At 36.0% G+C, this 27,684-nt stretch overlaps 2 protein-coding genes across 5 annotated transcripts; one reads left to right on the top strand and one right to left on the bottom strand.

Moving 5' to 3' along the window:
* Positions 1-30: 30 nt before the first annotated feature.
* Positions 31-5,411, bottom strand: hsf2bp (heat shock transcription factor 2 binding protein). Of its 2 annotated transcripts, none has more exons than XM_058772824.1 (8): positions 5,279-5,411; positions 4,357-4,504; positions 3,605-3,708; positions 2,967-3,116; positions 2,676-2,817; positions 2,465-2,582; positions 1,511-1,614; positions 31-1,327 (listed from the first exon to the last, which is right to left on the bottom strand). In XM_058772824.1, the coding sequence occupies exons 1-8, from the start codon at positions 5,345-5,347 to the stop codon at positions 1,095-1,097; spliced, it is 1,068 nt and encodes a 355-aa protein (XP_058628807.1). In that variant the 5' UTR covers positions 5,348-5,411; the 3' UTR covers positions 31-1,094. The 2 variants fall into 2 exon arrangements, with proteins under 2 accessions (XP_058628807.1, XP_058628816.1); XM_058772833.1 differs by lacking the exon at positions 5,279-5,411 and adding an exon at positions 4,902-5,086 and having other exon boundaries at positions 32-1,327.
* Positions 5,364-27,684, top strand: ankrd10a (ankyrin repeat domain 10a). Of its 3 annotated transcripts, XM_058772804.1 has the most exons (7): positions 5,364-5,473; positions 5,555-5,767; positions 7,784-7,936; positions 10,689-10,780; positions 25,257-25,492; positions 25,601-25,687; positions 26,772-27,683. In XM_058772804.1, exons 2-7 carry the CDS (start codon positions 5,570-5,572, stop codon positions 27,152-27,154), a joined length of 1,149 nt encoding a protein of 382 aa, XP_058628787.1. In that variant the 5' UTR covers positions 5,364-5,473; positions 5,555-5,569; the 3' UTR covers positions 27,155-27,683. The 3 variants fall into 3 exon arrangements, with proteins under 3 accessions (XP_058628787.1, XP_058628780.1, XP_058628794.1); XM_058772797.1 differs by lacking the exon at positions 5,364-5,473 and having other exon boundaries at positions 5,527-5,767; XM_058772811.1 differs by lacking the exons at positions 5,364-5,473; positions 5,555-5,767 and adding an exon at positions 6,490-6,605 and having other exon boundaries at positions 26,772-27,684.

Raw genomic sequence — 27,684 nt, 5'->3', positions numbered from 1 at the left:
ATCAAATGACCTAATTTCCTCTTCCCATTGACATCTTTTTCACAAAAACAGCCAGTCAGCTTTAATGATTATATACAAAACAGGATTATGTCATTTATAAAAAACAACACACATTGTAGGTTGTTAGAATGTAATAAAGTAGAGAGAAAAAAGAAAAAAAACCTGTTTGATGGCCTAAATTATTGCATGTCTCTAAGATGAACATATGAACATCTTACAAATTGGTGTCAAACACTTTTACAGAACAGAACTTCTTGTGTGACAAATCATAAGAGTAAAAAAGAAAAAACTTGTAACACCTTTAATTGTTTAACTTGAACAGATCTTTGCTCAAAAATATAGATATACATATAAATAAATGAACAGCCTAAAAGAAATGGAGAAAGACCACAATCAAAGCAATCAATGAAAATTAAAACAATCAAACATTTTTAAGAACATTCTATTTGTCAAAGTTTAGAAACGCAACATCAAATAAAAAAGATAATTTAACTGCACTTAACTTTAGATACACTAGACACCATCATGTCTAACATTATTGCTGCTGACTCTCAAAGGGCCACACTTTAGTTGTTTCTGTGACATTTGACCCATACATGTTGATTGCTGTGTTGTGTCCTAACAATGATCCTAAGTAAGGCTTCTTGTAAAGGGATGATTTATCATTCCAATGTTTAAGTTTAGAATTCCACGTAGGCTGGACTACAGAGACAGTGGATGTTGTGGGTGTGCTAGAAAGGGCAGCACACATATCGATTTGATGCTAATTTCATTCAGAACATAAAGTGATATAAAGGGCACACTGAGTATGAAAGCATGTGTTACAGCTTTTCTGGCATTTTATAAAAGACATGCACATCTATCTATAGAGGTGTTCAGCATTTACATCACAAATAAAGCTTAGAAAGTTCTGTAGAAGTCACTTCTTAACACTTCCAGGGCCTAACACAGTACAAGATGACTAAACTAACAAACTGTGGAATGAAAACTAATTCTTAGAAATCTCTAGGTTTGAACATGGCCAAGTCTCAGAATTAGTATGCGGTTTGTTGGACCTAGACCTACTTTTTTAAGTGAGTATGAAGGCCTGGGCTTCACTGCTCCTTCTCTGAGTCTTTAGCCTGGGAGTTGGTAAAGCTAGCCAAATCTTCCAGTGTCTCCTGAGCTGTTTGCTTGAGAGCGGGGTGGCGGCTTGAAGCTAGATGGTGGATACGACTGAGCGGGAAAGAGCTCAGAAAATCAGTTGTCATGTGTGACATGACCTCTCTCTCCAGCAGTAAGGATTGAAGGAGCCTCAATGACTGCAGACACACTTCTGGGTCAGGGTCTGTGAGAGAGAGAGAGAGAGAGTTTCTATGCATGTCAGGGGGCTAGAGAGCGAAAGAGTCAGAGGCAGTGTGTAAACGTGATTGACACAACATGAGGTCGTATTTATTTCTTAACGTGCAAAAATTTCGGACTCAGTGTGCAAAGACCTTCAATCTTCACACACAAACATACACATACGAACCTTCCAGAAGGGTGCACAGAAGAGGTAGAAGTCCAGGGCTCTCACTTATGAGCTTCAGTCCATTCACACTGATAGTGATGTTATATAGAGCCATTAACATCAATCTGCACACAAAAATAAACAGTCACATACTGTACTTCAGACAGTATTCGGACTTATAGTCAGTATTGTCGACTTATTCGGAATACGGTATACAATAATAACAACAACATATTGCATAAACATCATGCAAGTGTCCACAATAAAGAAAAAATCTTTTCAAAATCTAGTTTTTAATCTTAAATTGTCATGTGGTGTAACCATTAAATAAAAAGTAGTAAGGTTTTTACACCCTGAAGACATATGAGTTCACATCATGAATATATAAAAATGTAATATATGACATACTGTATATTGCCCTATATAGGAAGAGCAATATTGCCATATAGATTACAAATAAAGCGATATATAATTTTCATATGTACACTCTCATGTTTAATTGTTTATTACATATATACAATGCCCATAGTAAAAAAAAAAAAAAAAAGTGTGATGAAGGTTTTTTTTCCAACAACATATTTATATATTTTGTAATACATTTTTTACATGTCTAATACATGTCTATCTTTTAGTTTTACTTATATAATATCGACATGCATTGAGGGGTTTTAGGATGGATATACTTCTACAAGACATTTACTGTATATCCAAAAGTGTATTACACAGACATATTTGAATGGGCTAGATATACTGTATATGTTAATATATGAAATTGTTTTAATTTCTAATAGGTTTTTTACTTCATATGACAATATATTTCATATATGGAAATGTCACATATGTACATATATCTGCACATATGTGATCATTATTTTCAAAAATGTTTACATATGTGTGTGTGTATGTGTGTGCAAAAAAATGTTGTAAATTCATAAATAGTAATATTTGGATGTGTATTTTAAAGTTGTGACATACACTTTGAGTTTTGGGAACACTCCTGGTTTCATTAGATACAGCAGCTGCAACAAAGTATCCAACAGAATGTGGGCAGAAGAGGATAAGAAGTCCCGTCCACAAGACACAGCAGCTATATCTAAAACCAATGAACAGATGAAATGATGATTAAGTTAAATAAGTTATGACCGTTAGATTGAACTAGTAGTAAAAACAAGCTCAGTGCCCTCACTGGTAACAACGCCAGCCAGAGCCAGAACTAAATGATGCTCTTTTGAGTTGTAATTCTCTTGTGGCTTTGTCTCGTCATTCAGAAACTTGATGAAAGTCTCCAAGGTTTGACCTGCAATGCTCAGGAAGGGCTCCAGTTTACCCTGTGGATGCACAAGTGTATGAAGAGTTTTCTTACCTGGTTGAGGTAAAGCAAATGCATGTCCTCCCATTTACAAAACAACCCGGCTCACTTTATCTAACTGGAAGTCAGCCCTTAACAGTGTCCACTCCCAAAATGGTACAAACTCACAGCAGCCAGTATGTCTCTGATTGCTTCCTCCCTTTGGGACGCACTCCAGAGCAGGGTGCAAGATGCTGTGCCCAGCTCAGTACAAAATGCTTTCTGCTGCTGCAGCTCCTCTCTGCACTCCCATAACTGCTGCTTTAAAACCAACTTCTCCTACAAATGTATGTCAGGAGATACACACAATACATACACACATGAATAATTAGATAGCCATAACGTACCTATTTGGGGAAGAGATTTCTCCCTTTCTCTCACAATAACACACTAGTGGTTCTCCACCTTTCTGACCCCAAGACACCACATTTTCAAGAATAACATTCAAAGGTCCCGCAGGATAATGAATAAATAAATTACATTTTCATCTTTGGGTGACCTGTTACTTTAATTAATTTAATTAGCTCAATGTTCTTCAGGCTTTACACTTTTTATTATCAATGAATTTAACTTTGACTTTTTTAAGCATGTTTTTTACTCACAAATAGTAAAAGAAAAAAAGAGCATGACATAACTAGAAAAGTTAGCCCTCTGGTTGAGAACTACCTCACTAACATAGACATACAGTATATTAATACAAAACTATTTGAGCAGATGCTTTCCAATAAACTCTTCAGTTTCTCACTCTCTCCTCTCTATTTTAGTACCTGTCTCTCTCTCTGACACTCGCTCAGAGCAACATCTAGTCTGGAGCGGATGTGCAGACAATCCTCTCTCTGTTGCTGCTGCTCACGGTCACTGCGCTCTTTAACTATATAACAATAAAGAAACTTTTACTAAAACAACTGTCAGAATTAACATTTAGTATTGTTATAAATGCTGTAAAACAAGGTTGTGCACCATTCAGAATTGAACTGAGACTGTATTTTCTGAATTAGCACTAAATTTTAATTGATCTAGGAAACAGGATGCTTAATTAAAAAACAAACAAACAAACAAAAAAAAACACTGAATTTAAATATAAGGTAGCAGAAATGAATGAAAATCAAAGAAATTCATATAGGTGTAATCTGTACTAGATAAAGTTTGCCAAGACAAACTTTGAATGTTGGCTTAAAGTCTATATTGTGCAAGTGACATTATGTATAAGTAGCTTTTGTGAATCAGAGTGGAAGATCGCTTTATTTTTTTTTAGGATGCATTACATGGGTTGGATTCTTTTGAATTGCAATTCAGTAAATTTATCTTCTTGTTATTCAAATTCAACTTCTTGTGAGGTGTAGCCAATTTAATTCACATTCCAGCTTAAGAATTAAAGCTTCAATTCTGAATTTTGCTCAACCCTGTTGTTGGAACAACAATGTCCATTGCATACTATATACGTGTCTACCATGTACACATTAGTCCCTATTCATGTGTAGCATAACTAACCACTGCTACTGAAAGAGTTTTTGCTTACATGCGTCCAGAGACCGTCCTTTATGGATAGTATCAATAAAGTCACTATTGATTACTTTTGGCACAAGCTCTCGTAGTGTCCTGACTTCTGCCTCGAGTTTCTCCAAGTCTCGCTTTCTGACTCGAACAAAGCAGTCTGATCCTACGTCCTTTAAACACACAGGACCATTTTTGTTTACTGTTAGATGTAAACAAACGTTACAGTGTCGGTATGACTATAAGCAGAGTAGAGTACCAAACTTCTCCTGAAATGAATTTTGTATTATTGAACGTGCGTTAACAGTTGAACAGTGACATCTTGTGGTAATTTCCGGCGCTTGCGATCGTTTTGATCATACTTTAAAACTGAGTTGGTCTTGGAAAGCGATTAAAATGCTTTTGTGACGACAACATCTATTTGGAAAGTCTCTTTATGTTTACAGAAGTAAATAAATATCAAACAAATAATTAATTAGCTTATTAGCTTGCTAAACACTTGCACAAACTCTTTCATCAACTTCAGCTTCTCAACAACAAACTTGAAACCCGCGAAAATAGTAAAGTTACCTCTCCTGCAGATGACACAGACGAAACTTTAGCTGTATTGGTTGTTTTCATTTCGAAAAGTGCAAATTTGATAACGTTGTACGGACGGCCTCTGACCTATTATAATGTTTATAAACGATATCTTTAGCGCCCCCCACTGTTCAGTGAGTCATATTGTCACCCATCCCCCAAATCAACAGTGAAAACAATAATACAATTTTTAAAAAGGAAAGATAAAGATTCTTAACAGACTCTACAAAACATCTCTATGCAGAATTCGTTCTTAAATAAATTCTAAAAGAATTCTACTGGGTGAAAGCATAGATAGATAGATAGATAGATAGATAGATAGATAGATAGATAGATAGATAGATAGTGTGATTTAAACATGGACTGGCCTGATAGTTCGGTAGAGTTCCTGATCCCGTCTGGTGAAAATCCATAACGGGTTTTCCGTAAGTCATCATTACTTCGCTTGGGCTAAACCTGCTCCACAGCCCCGGAAGAAGTCCAGTCCGGGATTTCCAAATAGCCACTCAAGTTACACTTCGAGAGAGTGAGCGCTCAGTCTCACTGCCTTCTTTGTGTTTGTGGTAGGTGTTATCTGAGCACGCACCGCCTTGCTCACCCTGGAGCGTTCATAAGCCAAATAATTTGTGTTTTCCGCGACGCAGCAGAACTGTTGGACCATGTCTGTAGGACTGGAGCCCGGTTTCTCCAACGACGAGGTGTTGAGCCTCCGTTACCCGCTTCATCGCGCGTGCAGGGATGGAGACGTCGGCGCGCTGTGCTCGCTGCTCCAGCGCTCCTCTAACCAGGCGGACCTGGCCGCCGAGGACTCGTTTTACGGCTGGACCCCTATTCACTGGGCAGCACACTTCGGGAAGGTAATAGAAGTACATTGTTTGCATAGATTCATGCTTTATTCCTCAGTTCTTTCTCTTCCGGAGATAGAGGCGTGTATGCGCCCTGGTTTAGGGAATAACGAGCGCGTAACACTATTAGTTAGGCGTGTTGTCATCAAGAACTGAACTTACAGCGTGTGTACATACAAAGAAAAGTCAAATATCCCATCAATGTGAAATGGGCTGCCATATCGCTTAGTCGATAAAGGCCATCGGCAGAAAGCGGGTCATATCATTCGCAGCGGCTGCGTGCAAACTCGCATGCTGGGTAAGAGCAGAGATTAATCACTTAATACATATTTGAACTGAAAGCATTATGATTTCTGTCTGAGATGAGGCAGACTACAGCGTCAGTGGCACACATGTCGTCTATCTTATCCATTCCTGATTGAAGTTAAGTTGGATAAAAGAAATTAAGCCGAATATGGACGTTACTGATTGCTTCTTTGTTTCTGGATCACATTACTTGGAAAAAATCAAGTTGCATGGACCGCAGCCAGCGAAGCTGCAACATCAGGCGCCAGCTCGCACCGCTTCATTCATTGGCTGAGAGAAGACCAATAAAACACCTCGCGCCAAAACCGCGAATTTAAATTCCAAACCTTCCGCTTGTTAAAACTTTTGGTGTTGTTGTATTGCTGTCTATTAGTCAGAGAGAGAAGCACCATATTTAACTTTTGACAGGAATGTAAACGAGGTTTTGGGGGACTGAAGGACATCGTGTTCAATGGACTGTTTAAAACACGGATTGTTCAGCTTATAAAACGTCTTTCCGGAAAAAAAAGGCAGACAAAAACTCTATAAAACGGTTTTGAAAGGTGTAAGTTAATTGTGAAAGTTACATAAGCTAATACTTTTATACAAATGCTTGATATCGTCCCTAACGTTTCATTAGATCGTTTATATTCTAGTTTAGAAATGAATGTAAACCTCAATGAGTTTATCAGCTAATTTTACTGCAGAGTGGAGTTTTGACATACTGTTGACAGCCTGTCATGCTTCTTGTTAAATTATACACGTTTGATGGTCATGTTTGTGTAATTTTATTTAACACAAGATTGTTGACAATTTTGTTACAGTTAGAAAGTTTGTACTTTTGTGCCCATTCAGTGATGATAAATGACATTTTTGTGTCTTGTGTTAATGATTACTATTGATGTTATTTCAAACACATTACCTCATTATGTCTCAATTCCAGCATTCACTATGGAAAACGGAAAAGCTTGAGTGGCTTGTAACTATTTTTAGCATTATTCCTAATGGAAGTTTCCAGAGAAACTCTCTGAGCAAAGAACTGGTCCTGTGAAATGTGGCGTGTTTTCCACGCTTGAACATATTTGTCATTGGTTCAAATGAGCTTTAGTACATTTCTGTTTTATTAGTATGTTTCATTGTCTTGACCATTTCACTACACTTCATTCCTGTCACTTTTTGATTCCTTTACGCATTTTATAATCTGGTAAAAATGCAACCGTGTGTACACACATACAACGAGCGCATTGTGTTTCTGCTCCTAACATCTGCTGATTGTGTACATTTTGCAGAAATGTTTTGGCCATGAAGCAATTTCAAACAGCCAAACAAAGGTGGTAGTATTTGAAAGTGTTTGAGAGAATTGGTGTATTTTTCCAGAGTCTGTTTAATGTCAGGGAGAACAGGGTAATGAATTGCCCCATGGTGTTTCATATTGAAAATGCAACACAGCTGCTGGTCCCTGACAGTAGAGCGGGGGACATGAGTCTCAAATAACAAGTCAGAGAGATTGTTAGTATGTCTCAAACTATTCGATTTCACCACTGTGTGTGAAGTCTGCTGCTGTAAACCACAGCTTGAGCTGAAGTACTTACTCCTCCTTATCACCCAAGTTGTTCTGGAATAATTGATGGTTGTGTGTTTTGATGAACATGATTTCACATTTATGTAGGGGAGAAACCAGGCACTGGTGGAAAATCATGTCACTAGTTTGTTGATTTTATTTTTCTCTTTCTCACAAAACAGCTGGAGTGTGTTATGAGACTGGTGCAGGTGGGATGTGAAGTGAATTCATTAACCACACGGTTTGCACAGACCCCAGCTCACATTGCTGCGTTTGGAGGACATCCAGAATGCCTGCTGTGGCTCTTACACACAGGGGCTGAAATAAACAGACAGGTGGGTCCACATACAGTACTTGATAATGTTATAGGATTTGTAATGTCTTATGACTTAATTAACCCTCTAAAGCCTGACATGAATTAATAGTCAGAAAAATTGAATTTCTTAAATGGAACAGTTTACTGAACCTTTAGAAAAAAATCAACAACAGTTTTCATGTGTTTTTTGTTATGTATCATATTAGTCATATCAGGCTTTTATGACACATAATATGAGGTAGAGAAAATATGCTCAATTAACATTCAAAAACAGTTAAAAAAAATTCCAGAAGCCCAAACAGAGCAAAAATAAGCAATTTGCTGCAGATGGTGATCATTTATTACATTTTGATAGCTTGTAATGTAAATCAATGAGATCTTGATAACAGTATAGCAGACTACTTGCATAAAATAATATTAATATCAGCTGACGCTCTGTATCTCCAATATGTCTTAAGATATTAAATGCTTAGTTTTATGATTAAAGCTCTATAAAGCATATAATGCAGTGCAATACAATGATGATTGACAGAATGACAAAAACTCTTCTCAAGAGCCTGATGGATAAACATAATTTTAAAAAAATCTATGGAAAAAAACATTGTTCACCTTGAAATATTAATAACAATATAAAAATGTTTTTTAATGATTTCACAGCAGAAAGACACATGAACCACAACCTGAAGGCAGATGTTTGTACAATTATACTAAAAGGCCTTCTACTTGCTAAAAAACAATAAACTATCAATCAGATGACACATCATGTAGTAGTATGTAGTTGTGCAACGGGTTTTTCAGCAAAGTTTTGATCATGTTGGTTAATTATAGGTCTGTGCATGAAATGATACAGTAGGCTTTATAAGGTCATTAAATTGAGAATGTATTATTTATAGGGGTGATATCAGCCTTGTGACTCTATGAATTTTTGCAAGAGCACAGTCCCTCAACAATGAAGTGAAATATTCAGCATTAAAGGCCTTTTATTTCACCATGGCATATGTTACTGTTTTCTTCTTGAGTCAGGTAGTTAATCTATGAGCCCTTTAATACAATTTATCTTTCAGGAAGTGACTCAAAGTCTTATCATTTGCCCTAACTTATCATCCCTGCTTCCACTTCCTTCAATTCTCTATCCGCTCTCCGATGTCCTGGTGCACAAATCTCTGCCAAACTGATCCTATTGCCAGGGATGATCCTGTCTGCGATGGACAGATCTTTGAATGTGACGTCTGTCCTCAAGGGTTGAGCACTGTAGTCTGTGATTTAGCCCAAAGGGCATTGGAGGATATTTAACCCTTAATAACAGATGAAGACAATTGAAGTGACAGAATGAAAAGTCCCACTACTGTTGGGCTAAATCTCATTTCTCTTGCTTGACCAGTTGTACTTGAGGACCGAAACTAACTCTTACAATGCTTTGTACAGTAATTTTATAAAAAGCATAATATAATATAAAAAATGATGTGTGTGTGTGTGTATATATATATATATATATATATATATATATATACACACACACACTATTGAATTAATATTAAGTATGTGCAAACTGAACAGGTGCTACTCTTAATTTTTTTTATATATATATATATATATATATATATATATATATATATATATATATATATAAAATATACTTGAAATATACCCCATTTTGTAACCCATGTTACAGTTATTTTACTTTTGCCTGATGGAGATGCCATTGCCATCAAAGTAAGCTTTCCCAAACCCATCAGAATGTGCCTTTTATGAACTGTTGTCTTACACCCTTTGTCCATGTTTCCCAAGCTAAATTTTTAACACATTTTTTTCTCCAAACTTCTTGCTGAAAGTGATTCTGAAGTCTTTAAAGTGTAGGGTTGGGTGTTATACATGAACAAAATGTGATCAGCCAAGTTGAGAGTACTCAGAATCAAAATCTTTATTGGCCAGGTATGTTTACACATACAAGGAATTTGTTATAGTGACAGAAGCTCCACAGTGCAACAGAAAGACAGCAACAGGACAGAACACCGATAATAAAATAATAGTATACAAATAGGCAATGTACAAAGCAGCAAAAACACAATATATAATATAGACAATTATGTGTGTACAGGTCTGATATGTGCAATTTTGAAATGAAAAAATAAAATAAAAAATAAAAAAATTACTCTGTAGAAAGTCATTCTACTCATCGGCCCATTTCAGTAAGCAGCCAATCAGTCAGACATCCCTAATCAGGTTGCTTGACTTGCAATTACTTGAATTTTTGTTGATTTAAAAATGACCAACATCAAATATGTTCACTCCGACACAAACATGCACAGACACTGAGGAGAATAATGCTCACAAGCAAGTCCATTCTGTATTATTGCTTTGATTTAAGAGGAAGTGAATGAGAGATATCCCTGTTGTATTACTGTCTCTGCAGTAATTGTGTGGTTTGACCTACTTTTTGTGGTATTATCTGGGTTATTTAATGGCAAATTATCCTCTGTGCTTCAGTTTACACCCTTTAGGGGGAGCTGTTGTGTTAGGGTGAAAAGTTCAAAGTCTTCATTATGACTCACATGAGGAGTGTTTGTTTAGATTCCTTACTTTAGATTGATACCAACCAGATATGCAGACATAGCTTTTATAGATTCGCACATGCTGATGGTTGTTAAAAATTGATGAATTAAAGAATTGTCTAGAATGTTGTCAGCCGGTCTGTTGCATTTTAAGTGTGAAGAACTGTTAGTGATGTTGTTAAAGCCTATTAAAATATGCATTTTTCTATATGGTTTCAGGATTATGTGGGTGAAGCACCCATTCACAAAGCAGCACGGGCCGGTAACATGGAGTGCATTAATGTCTTGTTGATCCAGGGAGCCAAACCGGAGTAAGTCACTGTCTTACTGTTTTTGTTGTTTTAGTTATTTTTTTCAAAATGCATTGTTACGTGACTTTGTGACATCTCAGTGTGAAAGAGAATCTCCACAAATAAAAAAGCTCTGCCATAAAGCCTTCATTTTGATTTTGACAATCTCATGAAACCAGATGTAATACAACTAGACAGCCTTAATACATAGTTTACATTCAGATCTGTTGTGTCTCAAAATAGCTCTAAGGCCTTGGAAAATGTGTTGTTAAAGGATTGGTTCACTTTCAAATATTTACTCACCCCCATGTCATCCAAGATGTTTATGTATTTCTTTCTTCAGTCGAAAAGAAATTAAGGTTTTTGATGTAAACATTCCAGGATTTTTCACCATATAGTGAACTTCAATGGACTCCAAACAGTTGAAAGTCAAAATTACAGTTTCAGTGCAGCTTCAAAGGGCTATAAACGATACCAGACGATGAATAAGGGTCTTATCTAGCGACACGATCGGTCATTTAAAAAAAAAAAAAAAGTATATGCTTAATAAACACAAATGCTCGCCTTGCTCTGTTCTGCGATGCGCGTTCATGACTTCATGTAATACGTAATTACGTTGAAAAGGTCACGCTTGATGTAGGCGGAAGTACAGAGTCAGTGTTTACAAGTTGAACATGCAAATACTAAGTCAAATGCCGTTTACAAAAAAAAGGGAGTTAAAAGGTAAAACAACAATGTCGGGACGATTTTGAACTTGGAGGAGAAGATGAGATGCCCTGCGTCCCAATGTGCATACTATCCACCCTATCTGCCCTAAATAGTATTGAACATTACTAATGTCACACAGAATTTAGGTTGGATAGTATGCACATTGGGACGCAGGCATGGAGTTTTTTGCCCTGCCCTACTTTTTTGAACCGGAATACACAGAGGAAGAAATTAGGCAGATGGAGGACACTGCAGCGGCACAAACCTCTCAAGCGTGACCTTTTCAACGTAATTACGTATTACGTGAAGTCATGAACGCGCATCGGAGAACAGAGCAAGGCGAGCATGTGTGTTTATAAAGTATATACTTTTTTTTTTTTTTTTAAATGACCGATCGTTTCGCTAGATCATTCATCGTCTGGTAACGTTTATAGCCCTTTGAAGCTGCACTGAAACTGTCATTTTGACCTTCAACCGTTTGGAGTCCATTGAAGTTCACTATATGGAGAAAAATCCTGGAATGTTTTCAAAAACCTTAATTTCTTTTCAACTGAAGAAATACATAAACATCTTGGATGACATGGGGGTAAGTAAATTATCAGGAAATTTTTATTTGAAAGTGAACTAATCCTTTAAATTTAGTCCTGAAAAGTCATTTGAAGTACAAATGAAGATATGGATATTAAGATATTAACATTATTTTAGCATTTTTGTCCATCCATTTAAAAGCTTTGGTTGCGTAGTCTTTGACGAATCAAAAATACGTAATCCATATTAATAGAGAGGTTTAATTTAGGCTTTTATTCACTTATAAACAGATACAGATTTAGTAAACGAAGACTTAAATTTATGCTTTTATTCACATATATGTAACATGTAAAGAGGGTGAAAATTTACTATCACTTTAAATGTCCTGTTCTGTGTAGGTTAGCAGAGCTCTTTTAGTGGAGTTTTTCTTCATCTAATGAACGTGTTTATCTAAACCTGTTGTCATCATTTAGCTTAAAGGTAAATTTTATGTTTAGTGGTTCCATCTGAGGTTAAGATGAAATTCAAACAAAACAAATGCACATTTCCTCATTTTTTTCCTCATCTGAGGTCTCTTAAAAATTTTGGCGTAGAACGTGAATTGCAATTTGAAAATATTCTATATGAGAAATAAAACATCCCAGGGCTCAATGTTAAGGACTTTATTTCTACTGACCTGGTCACCCTGTGGTTTAAATTTTTTACTTGCCTTGCGAGAATTGTCACTGGCCCTGCCACAAAAAAAAAAAAAAAATATATATATATATATATATATATATATTGTTTTCATTGTTTTTGAACCATGTAACCTTGTATGCTAATAAATAAGCTTATTGTGACGCTAACATTTTAGATATCAGTTTAATTTCACAATTCTAGATTCCCATCTCAATACCACAGCAACAACAACCAGCCTAGGTGATATAAAGTTAAAACATTATTAAAGACAAGTTAACACTGAATAATAAAACAGGAATGAATAAACAAATTAGCACAAATAAATACAAAAGAACAAAAGTATAAACTAAATAAACAATGCTTTATAATAAAGTTTTTCAGGTAGGTCCAACAATAGTATTCAGCTAGAGAAATTGAATAATTAAATGTTATATGAATAATCCTTGTTAAAGTTACAAAAGCCATTTAGTCAAGAGCAGTGAGTGATTTTCTTTTTATCTTTTGTTTGAATAACATTATTGACACAGACAGCAGCAGGTTAGGCACAGATTAAATATAATGATATCTTTCTCCAAGATGGATGTTTTGACATAATTTTGTATGTATTTGTCTAAGTGCAAGAAAATGCAAAACATAAATTAGGGCTGTCAAAAAAAAAAAATTGAATTTCCAATGTTCGTCTAATTTAAAATAAAAATCCACATTTTATCACTCGACTTTTAGGTGTGCATCAGGCTGCCTTATCGGTGCACAAGATGCGATGACGATGTAAGTGTCGTTGCATTTTAATGTTTTTCATAGCTTATCCAGTTGAACCCTCTAGATGCGGCGCTGCTACGTTGTTCATTCAAAATATTGCGGGAAAAGAGAACATCAATGTGAAGAAGATGCTGTTTACATTAAAACTGAAACCAAGCCACACAGAACGCATATTTATCGCATTTTCTGGAGCAGGGGTTTTCGACCTGTGGGGCACGCCCCAGCATCTGTTAATTCAAGGCATTAATTTAAGGGCGTGTCTGAAAAGGTTGAAAACCCCTGTTCTAGAGGGACATCGATCACCGTTGCACTCGCGTCTCGCACAAGAGAGCTGCATGTTTAGAAAGCCATGTAAAATTTATGTTAATTCAACTTTTAAAAAACATGTCTCGAGACTTTATGGCTGTTTTTCCCCATCCCACTGCATCTCATGTTTTTAAATGAAAAAGAACTCTTTGTGACTGGTTTTCGGTCCTTTGTATTAAACGCATACATACGTGATGCTGTTTTGTTTCTAATTGTTTAAGCAAATTAATTAATTATATATGGTTTATATACATTAATTTAAACATTATGCAATTTTTTTCAAAGATAGTCGTGTTATTTTTAGGGCTACACGATAAATCGCATGTGATGATCGTGCATCTAGTCAGTAAAGCCTGTTCTGTGATTAGTAGTAATTCTCCATCACGTGCTTCAGATGGAGTGGCATTTAATACACAGAGCCATAGTTCACAGACAAGCTAAGCAATATCGCGTTCATAATCGAATGCGATTAATCTGCGATTATGTACACAATATTGCGTAGCTTGTCGATCTACGGCCCTGTGTATTAAATGCCGTTTCATCTGAAAGCATGTGATGGAGATTTACAACTAATCCCTGAACCGGCTTTACTGGCGAGATGCGCATGACAATTGCATGTGATGTATCTTGCAGCCCTAGTTATTTTATTGCTTTGAAGAAACATGCATTAGTAATATTTTGCTCGATGCGCCCTCTTGTGGCCTCAGGAGAGAAGCCAAAAGCTTTTGTCCCCCTAACTGAAATTATGCCTTTTAAATTCGAATATAATTTGAATATTGATAAATAATATTTAAGTACAAAATTCGAATTTAGTTTTTCAGCCATTCAACAAAAATGGTTTTTCTGTGCCCCTGGTGTGTTCAGAAAACTGTGCATGAGTACATCATTCAGTGTCGTCTTGTGCTAAAATGGTTTAAAATCGCTTTAATGTTAAAAATTGGCAAGGCTTAAAAACAAGTGCAAATGATAAAATTTCGTAACGACCCAGCAGTTGCATATCAGTCACCTGTCCTGAGTGTCTTTTGTGCTGGCCCAGGGCCATCAGGCAGTCCTTATTGTCGAGCCCTGCATCCATTAATTTCTTAGTTTTTTTCTTCTGTTGAATGAAATCACTCTTGTCTTGACTAGCCAGTATGTTGAGATGCAATATGCAGATCCTGCAGACCTCTTAGAAATTAAATTACATTTTGCTTTAAATCAAGTAAATGTAGGAGATGTTTCTTGAAGTAAATACAGGTCTTTTCTATATAAAAAATGATTAAATACTCGTTTATTGGTACTCGTGTGTACCAAGATGGGTGGATGGTTGAGTAATTGTGCATTTGTTTTAAGTAGTTTTGTATGTAACCGTAAAAGCATGTTGCCTTGTGTTTTTGTGTGTTTAATGACATATTGTTTATTAGTTTGTCTTGAATAAAAGCCTTTTTGGTCATTCTGTGTCAACTCAACATCCTGTCTAAGAAAAAACATGATTGATAATTTTTTTACTGGTGAAAGACAAACATAAATGAAGAAGAAAGCTAAAATAGTAAATGTCATGGTTGTGTATTTGAGTTTGGTAGAGGCGGGGCAAAATGACAATTTTAACCTGAGATTAGGGCCAATTTAGGGGTGGGCAAAATATATTTTATTTAAGCTTAGGGATGCTCATATTGACCGTTTAACCGTTAGACGGCAGTAAGAATTTTAACCGATTAATCGTTTCACCAGTTTGCTGCATGGTGAAAGAAAAAATAATGTTATACAGTCATGGCCAAACGTATTGGCACCATGGCTGGATAATTTCATGTTCATAATCACACTGTTGTGCTCAAAAATTGTAAATATGAATGGAACATACTTCAGAGAAAATTTCTAGGGGTACCAATAATTGTGTCCAACGTGTATTTGAGAAAAACATTAGGTTCCACTTTATATTAGGTGGCCTTAACTACTATGTACTTACATTTAAATTAATGATTTGGTACAATGCACTTATTGTGTACATGTTTTTACATTGTACTTATATTTTTAAAAATACCTATATGTAATTACATTTATAATTACACTATTGACCCATCCCTTACACCTTAACCCACCGTTAAACCTACCCACACCACCAAACCTGTCCCTAACCTTACCCGTATCCCACCTCAATGGCAGCAATAGTGTTTTGCAATACAGTATGAAAACAATAAGTACATTGTACTTATTTTTTGATGTAAGTACATAGTAGTTAAGGCCACCTAATATAAAGTGTGACCAAACATTAATTTCATAATGAGATTTTCCCCCATTTTTAATTGTTTTAGTTGAATGAAAGGTTAGATTTTTGTGAATTTTGTGAATAAAAAATCAAAAGGATTAATAATGCAGGTTTATTTTCAGAGCTTCTTTGATCGTATTTACCAAGGGTAAAATTAAATAAATTCAGTGCACATAGACTGAAGTAGTTTACGTCTTTGGGTCTTTTAATTGTGATGATTTTGGCTCACATTTAACAAAAACCCACCAATCTCAACAAATTATAATACTTCATAAGAACAATAAAAAAAAAAAAAAAACATTTTTAGTGAATTGTTGGCCTTCTGGAAAGTATGTTAATTTACTGTATATGTACTCCATACTTGGTAGGGGCTCCTTTTGCTTTAATTACTGCCTCAATTCGGCGTGGCATGGAGGTGATCAGTTTGTGGCACTGCTGAGGTGGTATAGAAGCCCAGGTTTCTTTGACAGTGGCCTTCAGCTCATCTGCATTTTTTGGTCTCTTATTTCTCATTTTCCTCTTGACAATACCCCATAGATTCTCTATGGGGTTCAGGTCTGGTGAGTTTGCTGGCTAACACCATGGTCATTTAACCAACGTTTGGTGCTTTTGGCAGTGTGGGCAGGTGCTAAATCCTGCTGGAAAATGAAATCAGCATCTTTAAAAAGCTGGTCAGCGATAGGAAGCATGAAGTGCTTCAAAATTTCTTGGTAAACGGGTGCAGTGACTTTGGTTTTCAAAAAACACAATGGACCAACACCAACAGATGACATTGCACCCCAAATCATCACAGACTGTGGAAACTTAACACTGGACTTCAAGCAACTTGGGCTACGAGCTTCTCCACCCTTCCTCCAGACTCTAGGATCTTGGTTTCCAAATGAAATACAAAACTTGCTCTCATCTGAAAAGAGGACTTTGGACCACTGGGCAACAGTCCAGTTCTTCTTCTCCTTAGCCCAGGTAAGACGCCTCTGACGTTGTCTGTGGTTCAGGAGAGGACAACTGTAGCCAAATTCCTTGACACTTCTGTGTGTGGTGGCTCTTGATGCCTTGACCCCAGCCTCAGTCCATTCCTTGTGAAGTTCACCCAAATTCTTGAATCGATTAAGTTGGACAATCCTCATAAGGCTGCGGTTCTCTCGGTTGTTTGTGCATCTTTTTCTTCCACACTTTTTCCTTCCACTCAACTTTCTGTTAACATGCTTGGATACAGCACTCTGTGAATAGCCAGCTTCTTTGGCAATGAATGTTTGTGGCTTACCCTCCTTGTGAAGGGTGTCAATGATTGTCTTCTGGACAACTGTCAGATCAGCAGTCTTCCCCATGATTGTGTAGCCTAGTGAACCAAACTGAGAGACCATTTTGAAGGCTCAGGAAACCTTTGCAGGTGTTTTGAGTTGATTAGCAGATTGGCATGTCACCATATTCTAATTTGTTGAGATGGTGAATTGGTGGGTTTTTGTTAAACGTGAGCCAAAACCATCACAATTAAAAGAACCAAAGACTTAAACTACTTCAGTCTGTGTGCACTGAATTTATTTAATACAAACCCGATTCCAAAAAAGTTGGGACACTGTACAAATTGTGAATAAAAACAGAATGCAATGATGTGGAAGTTTCAAATTTCAATATTTTATTCAGAATACAACATGGATGACACATCAAATGTTTAAACTGAGAAAATGTATCATTTTAAGGGAAAAATAAGTTGATTTTAAATTTCACGGCATCAACACATCTCAAAAAAGTTGGGACAAGGCCATGTTTACCACTATGTGGCATGCCCTCTTCTTTTTATAACAGTCTGCAAACGTCTGGGGACTGAGGAGACAAGTTGCTCAAGTTTAGGAATTGGAATGTTGTCCCATTCTTGTCTAATACAGGCTTCTAGTTTCTCAACTGTCTTAGGTCTTCTTTGTCGCATCTTCCTCTTTATGATGTGCCAAATGTTTTCTATGGGTGAAAGATCTGGACTGCAGGCTGGCCATTTCAGTACCCGGATCCTCCTTCTACGCAGCCATGATGTTGTAATTGATGCAGTATGTGGTCTGGCATTGTCATGTTGGAAAATGCAAGGTATTCCCTGAAAGAGACGATGTCTGGATGGGAGCATATGTTGTTCTAGAACTTGGATATACCTTTCAGCATTGATGGTGCCTTTCCAGATGTGTATGCTGCCCATGCCACACGCACTCATGCAACCCCATACCATCAGAGATGCAGGCTTCTGAACTGAGCGCTGATAACAACTTGGGTTGTCCTTGTCCTCTTTAGTCTGGATGACATGGCATCCCAGTTTTCCAAAAAGAACTTTTTGGAATTTTGATTCCAAAGCTGCGCTTCTGGATCATGTTTAGATATGGCTTCTTTTTTGACCTATAGAGTTTTAGCCGGCAACGGCGAATGGCACGGTGGATTGTGTTCACCGACAATGTTTTCTGGAAGTATTCCTGAGCCCATGTTGTGATTTCCATTACAGTAGCATTCCTGTATGTGATGCAGTGCCGTCTAAGGGCCCGAAGATCACGGGCATCCAGTATGGTTTTCCGGCCTTGACCCTTACGCACAGAGATTGTTCCAGATTCTCTGAATCTTTGGATGATATTATGCACTGTAGATGATGATAACTTCAAACTCTTTGCAATTTTTCTCTGAGAAACTCCTTTCTGATATTGCTCCACTATTTTTCGCCGCAGCATTGGGTGAATTGGTGATCCTCTTCCCATCTTGAGTTCTGAGAGACACTGCCACTCTGAGAGGCTCTTTTTATACCCAATCATGTTGCCAATTGACCTAATAAGTTGCAAATTGGTCCTCCAGCTGTTCCTTATATGTACATTTAACTTTTCCGGCCTCTTATTGCTACCTGTCCCAACTTTTTTGGAATGTGTAGCTCTCATGAAATCCAAAATGAGCCAATATTTGGCATGACATTTCAAAATTGTCTCACTTTCAACATTTGATATGTTATCTATATTCTATTGTGAATAAAATATAAGTTTATGAGATTTGTAAATTATTGCATTCCTTTTTTATTCACAATTTGTACAGTGTCCCAACTTTTTTGGAATCGGGTTTGTACACGAGTTTCACAATTTGAGTTGAATTACTGAAATAAATGAACTTTTCCACGACATTTTAATTTATTGAGATGCACCTGTATGTCTGTGATTGGCTATATTGCTCAACGCTGCAAAAACACGCTGTGGATAGAAACATATGACCACTGGATGAAATGTCCCGAACCGCAAATTGACGGGATTTTTGTGATGGTGTTTTTGTCGCGGGTCTAACAGTTAGCAGGCAGCGCTTCCAGTCTATCTGTACAGCATGTCGACATGTTACTTTAAAAAAAACAAACAAACAAACAAAAAAACAACTAGACACGTACACTGAGCCTGAGGTGAGGTATGCCTGCTATAAATTTTTGTCTGATGTGAAGAACAAGACTGGAACAGTTCTTCAAAGCACATTGAAGGATTCAGTGTGTGTTTTAGTTTTATCATCTCAATTAGATAATTATTTAATTTATATATATTTAGTGCAGGCCTATTTATTTTTTTATTTATATTATCTTATTCTGTTTTTTCTCTCCTCTCAGAAGCGCTGCTGGTGCGTGGTAATTTGAGGATGTGTGAATCCAGGTTTTGTTGTTGCTCTATATGCTGCTGTTTGCACGTTAAAATAAAATATTTGTTTGTATTTTTAAGTGTCATCACAGATTCTATTTTTATTTAATCCTAATTTATTATTCTAATTTGATCAGTTAACGGTTAATGTTCGGTTAACGAGCAGCGGTTGTTGGGTCATGAAAATGAACCGAAATGAGCATCCCTATTCAAGCTACAACAACTAGATTTTAAACAAGCTACATTTTATATACATGTATTTATTCTTCAGACATTCCCCTTTAAATGCAGTAAGTAACAGTATGCAAAGTGACCCACATTTGGATTTCGACAATTGAAAATGGGTGCAATTCAACAATTTGGACATGGAGCCACATTAGGATCCCCATATCTATGGGATTGAGCCATATAGGGCCTTGAAAATGAAGATTCCAAAATAAATGTAAGAATCAGAATTTGAGATGTTTTTAATACTTCTTGAATTACATTGCACACAAACTTTGTAAAAAGAATTTTAGGCCCTTAAAAAGTAACGTACCAAAAGAAAAGTTTTAGAACCAAAATCTAAAAGGATATTAAAATACCTTTTAATACTTATACTGTTATAGGCGTGCAAATCAACAGCAATCAACACCTATCAGTTTACTAGTACCAACAATGTTGTCATTTTTACCCCCTGTAATTTGGCTTCAAAATTGTCATTTTGACCCCCCTCTACAAAATTGTGGATTGCGGAGTAAATGTACGTCCACAACATTTAATCACTATTTATGTTTGTCTTTATTCATAAAAATATTACCAAAATAAAAAAAATTGAGCCAGGGAACTTGGTGAAATTCAGTTGATTTGACATGGAATGACTATTCTGTTTCCAAATTAGCTGAAAACTGAAAGTTAATTGACTTTTTGTATCATCAGCTAGCACCAGCTAAACGAGTCTTACAATTTTTTTTTTTTTTTTTTAATCCGGTAATGCCACATCAGTCAGTATAAACTAGCACATGCCACAGCAAAGATCACCAACTTGCATTAATAATCTGGAAAACATTAGTAGTAAACAGGAAAATATCTCTCTGTTGTGAAAAGTTCTCTAATTTGTATCTCGTTTATATTGAAATCATATTCTGAAACATCGAGTACAAACATGTTTGCTGTATTTGAAGTATCTCTAGACCAGACTGAGTGTTATGGTGATTCTCTTTTCCCAAATTTAGGTGGGTTAGATATACATGGCAAGTTGGTGTGAAAATGGTTTGGCACACGTTGGAAAGTTTTTTCATAAAGGCCAACCATAAAATTAAACCGTTAAAATGTAGTTTGTGGCTAAATTGAAGCACTGCTTTTTATAAGTACACATAATCATTTAAATTAACATCATGAACTTGTAAAGCTGTAAACATAAAATCAAACATTCTTAAAATATCTGTCAGTTTGTAGACGCATTTGTTAATAATATCAAAGGCAGTTAATGATTTATTTGTCAAATACAACATTCAGACTGACATTGATTTCTTTGATTATATACTTTAAACGACCCAGTTCCTCAAAACTTACTAGATTCTCAATAGATATACTAAATGAGACCTATATTGTGGAAATTGTAATTATAACCATCAATAAAGCTTGTTGGACTAATCTGTTTCCGTAGTCATGTCCATACTCTCAATATGTAGCATTACAGCAGTGCTTCATTTTGTTGAAAGTGATGTTTTAACATTAGCTAAAGTCAAAGACACGTTTCACCAAACAAATGTGTTCTCGCTACGCTAGGGCTGTCAATGTATTAAACAAGTCTCTAGAGATCAAATTTGTTAAACACCTTTAAACTGTAATTAGCAAAGAATAACTACATTTTCCCAAGTTGATACTAAAATTCTTTCATTCTGTTCTGCTTGACTTAAAAAGATCGGTTGGAATGGGCTGAAATTTTTTCAAGAATGCTGTTGCAAGTTTCATTACTACAACAGTTTTAGTATGAAATGTTTTTTAGCAAATGGTTTATAAGTAAACATTCTGAACACTGTCACTGCAACATGTAATACAATTTTCAAAGTTCAGTAAGCCAGAAAGATGAACTGAATTCCTTAAAACTTATCATTTTAAAAACGGATTATTTCAATCTTTGACAGCCTTAGTTGTGTCCCATCTGACTTTAATATATAGGCCATGGCTTTTTTAATTGTATGTGCCCATCTTTTAATGAGCTCTTAACTGTCAGAAAATGCAAGCGTTATAAGGAAGTGGAACTTATTTTTAGTCAGATCGGCACATAATCTGTCTTTAGGAAAGCTGGTCAGGGAATAGGTCCCCAGAACAAAAGGATACTTAAAAGCAGGGATGTGTCAAAACTTTATATAGATAAGATTCATGAATGTCTGCTTGTTTTTATGCATCTTAGATGTGTACTTGATCATTTGTTTGAAATCATCTGTGACCTTTCTGATTAAAGTAGCATGTTTATAAAAATAATATTGAAGATCCATTGTGAACCATTACAGAGAAGGAAAATCCCTACACATCTCAATGTTTTGCAGCGGTTGAATTTGAACATGACTTGATTTTCTCAAGTAAAGCCCAGAAAAGGGGGGGAAGCATTCCAAAAACTGCTGCCACACGTTCTTCAGCGAACACCCTTACATTGAGTGTTCACACTATCGCTTCCTTCAGTATCTACACACTGGCAATCTGTTGAGGTATTTCTTGTGGTGATTGGTTTTGATTCTAGGAGAACAGTCATGATAGCATTTAGACCTGCATGCTTTGCCTAGTCAGCACTGTCTTATTACTTATCCTGCAAGATTTGTTTACTTATTTGTTCTCAACTAACAAGAATAAGGGGAGGCTCAATAATAAAGGCTGATCCTACAGTAATCAACTTGAATAAGAGCACACTTGCAAAAGTAGTAAACTGTGTTATGATTAGTAAAACATTTATTAAAAAGTTAAATGCTTCCTAGAGCAAACAGTGTAGGACCTCTTTATTTTCAATGCCAGACAATTGTAGCAATGTGTCTTTTCGTGCTGTAATACCATCTTTAATAAGAACTTCATTCTATGTGCTGAGGGTTTAACCATTGGATTTAGCGTAGAGTATGTTTGTGTTTGCAGTTTAAATTAATCTAGTTTATTTTTTGTAATGTATTTTAAAGGCGTAACTTTACAACTTGTAGAAATCAGCGTTAAATTTGAACAAATTCGAAATTTTAGATTAACGTAGGCTAATCTGCTGTGATTCAACTGTAGGCACAAATGTCTTCATCTAAAGGCGTAACAGTGTAACCTGCACTGAAATCACCATCATGAACACACAGAAATACCAAATACTATTATTAAATACTACTATTATACTATTGACGGCCTGGTGCTCACATCTCAGAAAACAGTGAAGTGCCTATTTGAAAATTTGCTTTAAATATGCAGATTTATTTATTTATATAAAGATTAAACTACAGCATTGATATAGGGGTGTGCGATTATTTATTGTCTGCGATTTAATATCATAATTGTTGTTTTAATGATATGCAAGCTGACATTATCGAGTATGTCTCTCATTTTGCAAAAAAACAATGGCGCCACAGCATTTTTGTTTCCAGGCGGAACTTTAAAGAACACAACACACGTCTCCCGGAAATCCTGTATAATCTAACCAATCCGATGATGACTTCGAAACTCCTGAAGTGTTTCCAGCTAAGTGTGCCGTATGCATCAGATGTTTAGCCAACGTTCCGTCTGAGGCTGAGACTATTGATTAAGTGCCTTATTCGTAAAGCCAGCCTATCACTAGCTTTGTTTCTAAACGAATCAGCCATTTTGAATGAATCGTTTGAATGAATGATTCAATGAATCACTCATTAAGACACGGACTTACTGCCAACTACTGGTGGCTTTAGTGTCATGTTTATTTGTTCATGACAGTAAACCAGCCAAGGCACAAGCACAAAAACACGCTCGGCAAAATATTGTTTAATTATCACTATCGAAAAAGTAATAGATATGTTAAATATCTTTTATTTTATTTATTTATTGTCAATATCGCACACACCTACATTCTTGCCTGCTCTTAAACTACATTCTGTCACACAACAACTGTAGTATTTGTAAAATTATAGTGGATTTGGTCCTTCCGTGATGCTCGTTGAGACAAATGGTGTAAGCATAGTGATACGAATGGTGAAACTGTTCCCATGCTGATACTAGTAGATGGAAAGACCTTTCAGCCAATCAGATTCAAGGACCAGACGTAACTGTAGTATAATTTTAAATAATCCATTATTTACAATTATACTACATGTATAATACGTCCATGTGGCCTTTGAGCATTCATTTTATTAAGTAAACATGGCTTTAAAACAAGTAACAGAATGAAGATAAGACATGAATGCTTTATAGAGTGAACATGCACAAATATCCGCATGGAAACATTTGAAAAAGGTTTTCTGTCAGCCTAGTGTACCAAGTTTGGTACTGAAGTACCAGTACTTTTGACATCTCTACTTAGGGCATAGAAATGGTTATTCTTAACTCCTTAACTACAGTGCAGTGAGTTCCTTGTCTTAAGAATTGTCTGGCATTGTCTGATGTTTTCATTGCATGTTTCCAGAAGATTAAAATATTCAGTAAAAATACTTGGAAGCATTTAATATTTTATCAGCTAGAAAAGGTATGTTTAGGAAGGAATGAGTTAATGCAGGCCAATCATATCTTTATTTTATTTAAGTTTTTTTTTTAAAAGCTGAATTTGTCTTTATTTATATTTTATATTGTTTATTTACTTTTCATGTTTTCCTTGTTTTCCATGTAAAACCATTTTATAAATGCAAAGGGAGAGATTGAGAGATAGGTAAAACCGAATTCATAAATGAACCAACTATGTTATTCCTATAAATGTTATTCCTTCTCATTATTTTGTGCAGACACTGCAAAAAAGACAGAAATGGTCAGAAGTTTGTTAGGTTTGGGGGTGGTTTTCCAAATGCTAATTAAAACATGTTCAGGACCTAAAAGGAATCCATAGGATCTTAATTCTTAATAAGGCACTATTCAAAGGCTAGAATCTTTGAATCTGTATCTTTGAATATCAGTGTCATGCAGACTGAATGTAATTTTATGTCCATCTGACAAAATGGCAAACATTTAACATTAAAACTATATGTATAATGTAATCTGATCTGGTCCAAATATCTTTTATCCATTTAGCATGTTGGTTCATGTCTGAATTCTCATTTAAGTTCACACACTGCATTTGGAGATAAATATGTGCTGAACTTTTTTCTTAATGAACTATGCTTAAGTGGTTTTATCTACTAAATGAAATAAAGATCAACTGCCTTGCCTTCAGTACTTTTAACATGACAGTTCTACAAAAAAGCATCATGTTGAATAAATAGTGTTAAACTTGTATCATTGTTTAATTTTTTTTTCACAAAAATTATCTGTAAGAAAAAACAAGTTTCAGAACTTTACTATTTCCTGTTGCAGTGTGTAAATAAAATCAACTTTTTTGGGCCTTTCCTAAAACTAGCTTATAGAATAAAAGGGAAAGTCTTTGAAATTTAAAAACATAGTTAACATTAGTATAACAGATAATTAGATCATTCCAGACACAACTAATCTTTATTTTTTGTTTTTACCCACTGTGCAGCTTGAGGAATGCAAATGGGTTGACTGCAGCAGATCTGGCCCATGCTCAAGGCTTCCATGATTGCGCTCAGATCCTCTCTAATGCACACAACCAGCTAAATCAGATAAATGGATTTGCCCATAATGGGACTGACCACTCGCACATCCAGGGCCGCAGTCTTCTGAATGGGATAGCCAATAGAAAAAGATTACTTGATTGCACAGAGCCAAACCAAATGAAAAAAGCAAGAACTGAGAGTAAGTCTGTTTTGTAGTGCATTTAATCACACGTGTTTGTGCAGAAAACCAACACTAAATCAAGGGGAAAAAATATTTTTCTGACTATATTGCTTGTTTTCCATTCAGGCATGAATTTTTCAGTGAAGGCAAACAATGGAATTGGAGAGGAGCTTGAGAGTATGAATGTGGAATCAACTGCTGAAAACCAATCAGGTGGGACTGGACCTTCTCCACCAATGTCTCTTGACCTTGAACATCATGAGGACAGTGTTTCTTTGAGGAACCCCTCTCCCACCCAAAAAATGTTGGAGCCCGCATCTATGACTTCTGTTCCTGGCCCCTGGCTATGGACAAATTCTTACGCTTATTTATGAGACCAAGTTATCCACAAGTTGCCCCAGGTTTATCAACAAGCTGTCAATGCAAATGATTTGGCTAGTATATTTTTATTGGATTTTTTTCAGGCTGCTGAAATTTCTGCAATCTAATAGTATTTGGGGTGAGATGTCCATTTTTCAGAAGCTGACATTTATTTTCGAAGTATGCTCACATTTGATTTAAATAACAGACTTTTCCAATCCTTGCAAAGACACATCAGCTAAAATGATACAGAAATACATGTACGGGAGTTGCTAGTATTTTTATTTTTTGCTTTAATTCCATGAATCTTTGCCATATAATCTGTGTATGCTTATTCTGAATCAGTTTTGTAAAAGTAGCTTAATAATATTACAGTTGGCTTGTATGTAATAGTTATATATTCTGAATCCTCCAGCAATCTATTTCACAATGAAAGCATTAACTGATTTAAGGATATTTCATGAAGATGTCCTATTTACAAATTAATGAATGCATTGGTTAATATTTTACGAAGTAATTGTTTTTCTATACTTTTTCTATAAACTATTTTAAAGATATTTAAGGATTTCTTGTGTAATCTTGTTTATTTGAAACACTGAAGCATCGTTTAGGCTATTTGACTTTTATTTGATGGTAGTTATGGTTTCTAAAAAAAAAAACTTTTCTTATTGCTGACTTTTGCAGTTAGGCGTTTAAACTCTCTCCCTTGTGACCATTTGGAAGAGTACACTCTGTGTGTTGACATGCAGTAATAGTTCATTAAAAACAAGATGATATACTGTACACTTAAAGTATAACCAAAAAATAAATGCAGATTATCAATCGGCAAGAATGTATTGGGTACAAATGTTTTGTTTCTCTGGTCTGGCCCAAGTTCTTGTGTAATCAAGACCCTTTGATCATCACTTTCTGACGCATGTCTTGTTTTGAATGACAGATGAAGCCATAGCCACAGGTTTGAGGAATGGTCATGGGCAGCAGAACAGTTTCACTGTCAACAGCTTCGCCACAAATGGGCAGTGCTATCAATCCCAATTCAATGGGGTTGAAACCATTCCAGCTGAGTCAAGAATGGACATGTGCGGCTCACTGCACCGCAATGGCAGCCCAAGCAGCTGTGTATCTCACCGGCCTGCATGGGGTGCGTTCCTGCCTGACTCTGGTGAGCATCTGCACTATGGACACTACCATGGCTTCGGAGATACGGCAGAGGACCTGGAAGATGCTAGCAGCTGTCAGGAGCACAGCATGATCGTGAAGGTAGAGCAGCACTACGACCAAGAGGTTCTCAGTGCTGTGCAGTTGTTCCATGGATCATAAAGTCAAAATGAGTTCCGTCCAAGTGGTCACATTTATGGCAGCACTATCCGCCTTACCGGTTATCGTGCACCTTAATGCAGGGGGGGGGATTTTGAGAATTTGTTTTTGATAAGAGGACAATCTTTCTACCAAAGGGAAAAAATTGTATTGCATTTTGTATCTGAGCTAATGACTTTATTTTATTATACATACGTGTTTGAACTAGTTATCTGGGTGCATTTCTTTTTCCCCTTTAATGCAATGCTAGAACGTTAAGTTGTATGAGGAGTTGATTTTTATGTGAATTAATTGTGAGTTTGTAGTTTTGTGCCAATGAATACTAGCTTTTTGAAAAAGGAGTCTTTTGTATGATTTTGTTGTATTCTTGTGAGTTTTTTTCCTGAGAAGCAAAGCTGACATGCTGACTATAAAACAGTGTTTTTGTTTGTTTAGATTTTTTGAAAAAGAAAGCTTAAGATGTATAACATTCCTTCATCTTTGTACCCTGTGTTCTAATAAAAAAATAATAAAACTCAAAAGAAGCTCCTTTC

The sequence above is a fragment of the Onychostoma macrolepis genome, chromosome 01 (genome assembly GCF_012432095.1).
Source record: "Onychostoma macrolepis isolate SWU-2019 chromosome 01, ASM1243209v1, whole genome shotgun sequence".
In the NCBI taxonomy this organism is placed as follows: domain Eukaryota; kingdom Metazoa; phylum Chordata; class Actinopteri; order Cypriniformes; family Cyprinidae; genus Onychostoma; species Onychostoma macrolepis.
Note: the sequence above shows the minus strand (reverse complement) of the source record. Positions and strands in the feature narration are given on the sequence as shown.

Bases quoted from the DNA above. Each gene is read 5' to 3' on its own strand.
- hsf2bp (XM_058772824.1), bottom strand. From the start codon at position 5,347: ATGATGACTTACGGAAAACCCGTTATGGATTTTCACCAGACGGGATCA. The intron at 4,505-5,278 runs GCCAGTCCATGT...GTGTGTTTAAAG, and splicing joins GAACTCTACCGAACTATCAG to GACGTAGGATCAGACTGCTT. The intron at 3,709-4,356 runs GTAAGCAAAAAC...ATTGTTATATAG, and splicing joins AGGACGGTCTCTGGACGCAT to TTAAAGAGCGCAGTGACCGT.
- ankrd10a (XM_058772804.1), top strand. From the start codon at position 5,570: ATGTCTGTAGGACTGGAGCCCGGTTTCTCCAACGACGAGGTGTTGAGC. The intron at 10,781-25,256 runs GTAAGTCACTGT...CCCACTGTGCAG, and splicing joins ATCCAGGGAGCCAAACCGGA to CTTGAGGAATGCAAATGGGT. The intron at 25,688-26,771 runs GTGGGACTGGAC...TTTGAATGACAG, and splicing joins AACTGCTGAAAACCAATCAG to ATGAAGCCATAGCCACAGGT.